At 38.8% G+C, this 9,502-nt stretch overlaps 1 protein-coding gene across 1 annotated transcript; it reads right to left on the bottom strand.

Moving 5' to 3' along the window:
• Positions 1 to 8,708: 8,708 nt before the first annotated feature.
• Positions 8,709 to 9,071, bottom strand: LOC308420147 (NADH dehydrogenase [ubiquinone] iron-sulfur protein 5-like; the record flags this gene model as incomplete). Its single annotated transcript, XM_080916053.1, is given in 3 exon segments — positions 8,709 to 8,990; positions 8,994 to 8,996; positions 9,000 to 9,071. Coding segments are annotated over 3 exon segments (357 nt in total).
• Between the last annotated feature and the right edge of the window lie 431 nt (positions 9,072 to 9,502).

Consider the following 9,502-nt stretch of genomic DNA (forward strand, 5'->3'; position numbering starts at 1 on the left):
AACAATATATAAGTTTGAATGATCAGTCATTGAAACCATTCAGGCGGAAATTTAGAAAGATATCTAATAGAGTCAATAAATAAAATCCTAATACAAATATTGTCCGGAGTTTTACTGCTGTGAACAGACACCATGATCAAGGCAATTCATAAAGGATAACTTGGGCTGGCTTCCAGGTTCTGAAATTCAGTTCATTATCATATATGTAGGAGCATGGCAACATCCAGGCAGGCATGGCGCAGTAGGAGCTGACAGTTCTAATCTTAATCTGAAGGCTGCTAGTAGAAGATACTATCTTCCAGGCAGGTAGGAGGAGGTTCTCAAAATCTACCTCCACAGTGACACACTGTCTCCAACAAGGCCACACCTCCAAATAGTGTCACTTCCTGGGCCAAGCATATTCAAACCACCCCAAATATCTACAGACAAGTAGATGCACAAAACAGAATGAATTGCTCAGGAAGAAGCTCCCAGCTACAGCCCTCTCGTTTTTTACAAAAGTGGCAAAGATGTTATGTTGGAGAAAAGGCAATCTCTACAACAAATGTTTTTTAAAAGTGTTTGTGGGGCTGGATGGTACAGTAGTTAAGAGCACTTACTGCTCTTCCAGTGGATTTGGGTTCCGTTTCTAGCACCAATATGGCAGCTTATAACTGTAACACCATCACACAGACATACATGCAGGCAAAACACCAATGCATGTAAAATAAAAATAAAATTTTAAAATGTATTTGTACATATAATACTAAAACCAATCCCCTGTTCTCTCATCCTGTGCTAAAGTAGATTCAAAATGGTTCAAAGTCAACACAAGTCCTGAATCTTTAAGACTACTAACAGGAAAGTAGAGGAAATGCCTCATGATCTCAGCATAGGCTTTGGCTTTGTGCAGGGGACTTCAGTAACTCAGGTAATAAGAGCAAGTATTGGCAGATACATGTCAAACTAAAAACTTCTCTACAGCAAAGAGCATAATTTTTTCAACTGAAGAATGAGCCTGCAGAATGAGAAATGCCAAACACACCTGAAACAAGAAATTAATATCTAGAACATTTAAAGAAACCCATACACCAAATATCCCAAATTACCCAATCAGTAATTGGATTAATGTATCAAGTAGACACAGTTCTCAAAGGAGAAATACAAATAAAAACATACATTTGAACAAGCATTGAATGTCCTTATCCAAGACTTGAGTTTCCATCTTACTCCAGTCAGAATGGCTGCACCAAGGAAAGAACAAATTCTGAGGTTACAGGGAGAAATGTGCCTTTTTATACTCTTGGTGGGACTGGGACTTGTGTAGCCACTATGGAAAATCAGAATAGAAGTTGCTGAAAAAACAAAAATAGCTGTACTAAATGCCGAATGACCCAATAACCACAACATTCCCAGCGTACATCCAAAGGACTGCAAGACACTGCGTAATCGTGGCTGCTAACGCGCGCTTGCTGCAGCGCAATACGTAATAGCCAAGTTATGGAGCCAGGCACGTGACCCTTGCTAGATAAATGGATAGAACAATTTAGACACACATAAAGATGATGATAGACTTGATGTGTTTGCTAGAAAATGTCTTTATAAGATCAATTATGTTGTATACCTATACAATAATTTAAAAAAGTTACCGCCAAACGTGACTGTCACTTTTGTGCTCTTTTGTGCTTTCTTTTAGAATCTTATTACTTGTGTCCTATTCCTTTTTAAGTGCCCGAGGTGACCTGTGAAGATGCTTTGCTACCCATGGACCCAGAAACCCCTACTAAATCATGTAAATCAAGAGGTTCAAACCTTTGTATTCATTTTAAAAAGAAAAAAAAGAAAAAAGAAAACGCAGGCCACGAAGAGTGTGCATATCTGGAAAGCCATCTAGTATCTGAAGGATGTGACTTTGAAGAAGCCATGCGTGCTGTTTTGGTGGTATAATGGAGGAGTCTGCAGGTGCACCTAGGCCAAACGGTGCGATTGGACAGAGAGTCAGTGGCCCAAAATGAACGCTGAATGTATGTGGCACATGCTTAAAAATACAGCAAGTAATCCTGAAGTTGGGGGTTTAAATGTAGATTCCCTGGCACTGAACATATCCAGTGAATAAAGTCCCTATGATGTGCCCATGAACTTACAAAGCTCATGTCTGGATTAGTCTGTACATGAGGTCCCCCTGTCACATCGAGGTGATCTTTCTTGAAAAAGAACAAATTGTCCCGGCATCAGAAGAGGAGGTCACAGAGAAAAAAAAATAGTACCCCGGAAGAAACTAAACTTATTGCACAGGGATAAATTCAGCATAAAATAAATGCCGGTAAAATTTAAAATAAATAAATGAAACCCTACCACTTTTACTAGTGCAAAATATCTAAAATCAGCTAGAAACTTGTTATGAAACCACTGATGCTGGATGGGCATACTGAAAAACATCAATGATTAATCTTGGGCTGAGTATCCCCGGGCCTAATAGGAGCGTTTATAAAATCCACTCAGCTGACTCTTGTGAGACTCATTCTCCTACAAGACTTTTGGAAACCTTTCATTTTATGTGTATGGAGTTTTCCTGCTTGTGTGTCCCTGTACTATGTGCATGCAGTGCTTACACAGGCTGAACAGGGTGTCAGATCCTCCGGGGCTGGAGTTACACCTGATTGTTAACTCCCCAGTGGGTGCTGGGAACCAAGCCTGTGCCCTCTGGAAGAGCGGCCAGACCTCGGAGCTGCTGAGCCACCTCTCCAGCTCCCCATATAACTTTCTGCTGTCCCTTCCCCTCTGAGACCCAGGCTTTCCCAGCTCAAATGCAGTTTGGACTTGGTGTCTGTTGTCCTCCAGCCATTTGCTACTAAGAGTCAGGAAATCAGAAGCACAACCTTGAGGCCCCTGGCTCAAGCATGCAAGTGAATTCACTGCTGCTGGAGTTCAGCCACCCATTCAAAGATGAGCAAAACCCCCACCGTTCTGGCATGGGTCTAGCTTTCTTTGTTTTTCATCTCATAAATTCAACTGAGCTCCTTTGATAAAGAGACTATTTCCTTCCAGGTTTAGATGGCTACAGATATACAGCTTCCCAACATCAATTTAAAATCTATTTTGTCTCAGCATACAACCACCCCCCTTCTCTTTTGGTTATAATTTGCACTAATATAAAATGAATGCTGTAGACAGTCATACTTGGGCTATGCTTCTCCTACATTCTGCTGGTCTCTGTCTGAGAAGATATACTGTAGAGTTCTAAGATTGCTAACGAAAAGTTTCCCTTTGTCATTTTGTTTTTTGCTTTCTATGTGTCTTCTTGCTGTGCTCTCTCAATCCTGTATTATCTATCCATATAGTTGACTTTTTTTTTTGTTTCTTTCTCACCTATATATGTTTACGGTTGTTTGAGAATCTCATGCACACACAGCGCGTTTTGATGAAATCCACCCTCGACTCCACTCCTCTCTTACCTAACTCCCTCCATGTTTTTCTTCCAACTTCATGGCTCTTCTTTTTCTTCAAACCCATTGAGTATACTTAATGATGTTTGCTTATGCATTGTAGATCAAGTGTCCTTGAGGTATAGTGGAGGAGATCATTTTTAAAATGTTCAACATCCTTAGCCACGAGGAAGATGGCAACTAAAACTACTTTAAGATTTCACCTTACCCCAGTCAGAATTTCTAAGGATTAAAACGAGGCATGGGATATGAGGAAATGAGCTAGCAGATATGTTGCTCTACTTGTTCTTCAAGTACCATGAAAGGTAATGAATTCATGAAAAGAACTTACCTTGGGTCACAGTTTAGAAGGATTTATTTCATGATCATATGAGCCTATGATGAAAACAACATATGGTGAAAGCAAGTCCACTCTCCTCATGGCCAGAGAGAGAGAGACAGAGACAGAGACACAGAGAGACAGACAGAGACAAAGAGACAGAGAGACACACAGAGAGAGAGAACATGGTGAAAGTGCCCCCTCTCTCCTTGTGGCCAGAGACCAGTAAAGAAGAGAGAGAGAAGATGGTGAGAGTAACTCCACTCTCCTCATGGCCAGGGATCAAGAAAGAGAGAACAAGAACTAGGTTTCTCAAACCTTCTTCACACATATAATTCCGTTGACCTACAGATTCCCACTTTAGGGTCACTTCTTCAAGTGTTACTACCTCCCAACAGTATCACAGATTTTATAAAGTATTCTTGAGTAGTCTTTCACCAATTCTGAAACAATTATGTGGACATTTCTTATCTTTTTATTTATTCCTTACCACTTTAGTTTTTAAAAAAGAGGGATACATTTACAGATTTTTAAAGGCATTTTGGCATAACATTATATGAATAATTTTGTCAGTACTTAATTCTTTTAGAGGTTTGATAGCATACATAGAAATCCCACTAGTTACCATAAGCATGAAGTACATGTAGGACAGAATGTAACATGAAAACAGATGTCTTGTTGGGTATAGATTAAGCACAGTTATCTGTGAATAACAAAAATTGCCACAAGGCTATTATCTTAGCTCTTGGATTATTAATGATTTGAGGTCCAGGTGTACCACACTCTGAGAGGGTGCTATACATTTTTTTCCCCTAAAAAGGACTGAGGCTTTCTTTTTTTTCTTCTTTTTTTCTTTTTTTTGGCCTTTGGGTTTTTTTTTTTTTTTTTTTTTTTTTTTTTTTTTTGAGCTTCATATAGTCTGTGAGTTGTTTCTGGGGTGTTCAGAGCTTTCTGGGGTTAGTATCCAATTATCAGTGACTGCATTTTATGTCTGTTCTTTTGTGACTGGGGTACCTTGCTAAGGATGATATTCTCTAGATGCATCCATTTTCTTAGGAATTTCATAAAGACATTGTTTCTGATAGCTGAGTAGTACTCCATTGTGTAAATATACCACAATTTTTGTATCCATTCATCTACTGAAGGACATCTGGGTTCTTTCCAGCATCTGGCCATTATAAAAAGGGCTGCGATGACCATTGTGGTGCATGTGTCTTTATTGTATGTTGGAGCTTCTCTGGGGTATATGCCCAGAAGTGTGATAACTGGATCTTCAGGTAGGACGATGTCCAATTTTCGGGAAAAACCGCCAAAATGATTTCCAGAATGGTTGTACCAGTTTACGACCCCACCAGCAGTGGAGGAGTGTTCCTATTTCTCCACATTCTAGCCAGCATCTGCTGTCATCTGAATTTTTGATCTTGGCCATTCTGACTGGTGTGAGGTGGAATCTCAGGGTTGTTTTGATTTGCATTTCCCTGATGGCTAAGGATGCCCAAGCACTTCCTTAGATGCTTCTCAGCCATTCGATATTCCTCAATTGAGAACTTTTTGTTTAGCTCTGTACCACATTGATTAATAGGATTGTTTGATTCTCTGGTGTCTAACTTCTTGAGTTCTTTGTATACCTATCAGCTGTGGGGTTGGTAAAGATCTTTTCCCACTCTGTTGGCTGCCATTTTGTTTTCTTGACAGTGTCCTTAGCCTTACAGAAACTTTGCAATCTCATTAAGTCCCATTTGTCAATCATTGACCTTAGAGCAGGAGTCACTGGTGTTCTGTTCAGGAAAATTTCCCCTGACCTACGTGTTCTAAGGTTTTCCCTACTTTCTCTTCTAATAGTTTCAGTGTACCTGGTTTAATGTAGAGATCTTTGATCCACTTGCACTTGAGCTTTGTACAAGAAGATAAGAAAGGGTCTATTTTCATTTTTCTGCATGCTGAGTGCCAATTGAACCAACACCATTTGTTGAATAGGCTGTCCTTTTTCCATTGAATGTCTACAGCTCCTTTGTCAGAAATCAAGTGACCATATATGTGAGGGCTCATTTCTCGATCTTCTATTCTATTCCATTGATCCATGGGCCTATCTCTGTACAAGTACTATGCAGTTTTTAACACAATTGCCTTGTAATATAGCTTGAGGTCCGGGATGGTGATTCCCACAGATGTTTTCTTGTTGTTGAGGATAGGTTTCACTATTCTAGGTTTTTTCTTAATCCAGATGAAATTGCACATTGTTCTTTCCAACTCTATGAAGAATTGGGTTGAAATTTTGATGGGGATTGCATTGAATCTGTAGATTGTTTTTGGTAAGATGGTCATTTTTACAATGTTGATCCTTCCAATCCATGAGCATGGGAGATCTTTCCATTTTCTGAGATCTTCCTCAATTTCCTTTTTTAGAGGTTTGAAGTTTTTGGCATACAGGTCCTTCAGTTGCTTAGTTAGAGTCACACCAAGGTATTTCATATATTTTGTGAATATTATGAAGTGTATCTTTTCCCTAATTTCTTTCTCCACATGTTTGTCCTTTGAGTAGAGGAAGGCTACTGATTTGTTTGAGTTAATTTTATATCTAGCCACTTTGCTGAACTTGTTTATCAGCTGTAGAAGTTCTCTGGTGGAATTTTGGGGGTCACTTACGTACACTATCATGTCATCTGCAAACAGTGATGTTTTTACTTCTTCCTTTCCAACTTGTATCCCTTTGATTTCCTTTTGCTGTCTAATTGCTCAGGCCAGGACTTCCAGTACTATGTTGAATTGGTAGGGGGAGTGTAGGCAGCCTTGTCTAGTCCCTGATTTTAGTGGGATTGCTTCAAGTTTCTCAATGTTAAGTTTGATGTTGGTTATTGGTTTGCTGTATATTGCTTTTATTATGTTTAGGTATGGGCCTTGGATTCTTGTTTTTTCCAAGACTATTTTATTAACATGAAGGGGTGTTGACTTTTGTCAAATGCTTTCTCAGCATCTAGTGAGATGATCATGTGGTTTTATTCTTTGAGTTTGTTTATATGGTGGATTATGTTGATGGATTTCCTTATATTAAACCATCCCTGCATCCCAGGGATGAAGCCTACTTGATCATGGTGAATGATCATTTTGATGTGTTCTTGGATTTGGTTTTCAAGGATTTTGTTGAGTATTTTTGCGTCAATGTTCATAAGTGAGATTGGTCTGAAGTTCTCTTTCCTTGTAGGGTCTTTGTGTGGCTTAGGAAGGAGGGTAATTTTGACCTCAAAAAATGAGTTAGGTAGTGTTCCATCTGACTTTATTTTGTGGAATAGTTTGGAGAGTATTGGTATTAGATTGTCAATAAATGTCTGATAGAATTCTGCACTGAACCCATCTGGACTTGAGCTTTTTTTGGTTGGGAGGCTTTTGATGACTGCTTCTATTTCTTTAGGTGTTATGGGATTATTTAAATGGTTTACCTGGTCCTAGTTTAACTTTAGTATCTGGTATCTGTCTAGGAATTCATCCATTTCCTCCAGATTTTCCAGCTTTGTTGAGTATAGGCTTTTGTAGTACGATCTGATTATTTCTTGAATTTCCTCAGTTTCAGTTGTTATGTCTCTACTTACCTTTCTGATTTTGTTAATTTGGATACTCTCTCTTTGCCCTTTAGTTAGTCTGGCTAAGGGTTTATCAATCTTGTTAATTTTCTCAAAGAACCAGCTCTTGGTTTTGTTGATTCTTTGAATGGTTCTTTTTGTTTCTATTTGGTCAATTTCTGCTCTGAGTTTGATTATTTCTTGCCCTCTTGTCCTCTTGGGTGTATTTGCTTCCTTTTGTTCTAGAGCTTTCAACTGTGCTGTCAAGTTGCTAGTGTGTGCTCTCTCCAGTTTCTTTTTAGAAGCATTCAGAGCTATGAGGTTTCCTGTCAGTACTGCTTTCATTGTGTCCCATAGGTTTTCATGTTGTGTTTTTATTTTCATTAAATTCTAGAAAATCCTTAATTTCTTTCTTTATTTCTTCTTTGACCCTGCTACCGCTTAATAGAGCATTGTTTAGTTTCCATGTGTATATGGGTTTTTTGTTGTCTTTGTTGTTATTAAAACCAGCCTTAGATCATTGTGATCTGATAGGATGCATAGGAGTATTTCAAACTTCTTATATCTATTGAGTCTTGTTTTGTGACTAATTACATGGTCATATTTGGAGAAGGTGCCGTGAGGTGCTGAGAAGGTGTATTCTTTTGTTTTAGGATGAAACGTTCTGTAGATGTCTATTAATTTCACTTGGTTCATAAGCTCTGTTAGTTTCACTGTGTCCTTGTTCAGTTTCTGTTTCCATGATCTGTCCATTGATGAGAGTGGGTTGTTGGGGCCTTCCAATATTATTGTGTAGGTGCAATGTATTTTTTGAGCTTTAGAAGGCTTTCTTTTATGAACATCGGTGCTCTTTTATTTAGAGCATATATGTTAAGGATTGAGAGTTCCTCCTGATAAATTTTCCCTGTAAAGAGTAAAAAAGTGTCTTTCCTTATCTTTTTTTGATAACTTTTTGTTGAAAATCTACTTTATTTGATATTAGAACGGCTACTCCAGCTTGTTTCTTGGGGTTGTTTGATTGGAAGGTTTTTTCCCAAACTTTTACTCTGAGATAGTGTTTGTCTTTGTCTCTGAGATGAGTTTTCTGTATCCAGCAAAATGCTGGATTCTGTTTATGTATCCTGTCTGATAACCTATATCTTTTTATTGGGGCATTGAGTACATTTATGTTAACAGATATTAAGGAATAGTGGTTGCTGTTTCCTGCTATTTTTGGTTTTAGAGGTAGAATTGTGCCTATGTGTCTTTCTTCTTTTGGTTTTCTTGCTTAGGATTTTCTTGTTTTTACCTCGGTGTAGTTTTCCTCCTTGAATTGGGTTTTCCACCTTTTTTTTTTTTTTTTTTTTTTTTAAAGATTGAGTAATTCTTTATTTTCTCATACTTGGTGAAGGAGCTTAAACATTCTCTTTAGTTGAAAACAGCATGAAAAGCAGCTTCCAGCTGCTCTGCTTGAGGCCTGGGCTCCCCCTTGCCCAAATGGTGAGGTGGAGAGGTGTATTTCTTCTCTTTCATTAGCTTTTCTTGCTGTTGCTTGATTTCACGCACTAGCTTCATCATTTTAAACCAAAGAAAGTATTCTTCAAAATCCTCATATTCTATCTTGCACTCTTTTTTAGCCCGGGTAGCACCAATCCCATGTGAACATTCTATCCACTCTTTTTCAAAAGCATGGCATTGAGCAGCATTCTTTTAGGGCTATTCAGCACTGAGGAATATAAAGTGATGGTCTAGGCTAATGCCCAGCCTTTTCTGCACATCAAGGAAAGGCATGGCTGGGTCACCCACAAGGAGAGAAAATTTGTCAAGAAACAATCCCTAGCAAAACTTCTTGGACACAGCAGGGCCTACTGCACTTCAGCAGTGCCCTTGTCAGGTCCCTGGGAACCTATAGGGACATTTCTGAATCAATATTATTAACCCTTTCTCTAGTGACAATTATGGACTTTTGGTTTCTTTAAAAACAATCGCATAAATAGTATAAAAATGTTCTTTCATTTGAATCCTAGTTGTGGGGATGTGGGGGCTGCCTTGGACTGTCCAAAGAAGCTGACTATGATTTGCCTCATGCTCTATCAGAGGCATAATTTTGCCAGATGCACATTCTTTCTCTGTTTGTGTTATGTTTAGAATTCTGGAAACATCTCAGAGGGTACACAAATGCTAGGACCTGGAGAGGTGGGGTAGGTAGCTCTTGGCCATTC

Source organism: Micromys minutus (genome assembly GCF_963924665.1).
Source record: "Micromys minutus genome assembly, chromosome: 4".
Lineage (NCBI taxonomy): Eukaryota > Metazoa > Chordata > Mammalia > Rodentia > Muridae > Micromys > Micromys minutus.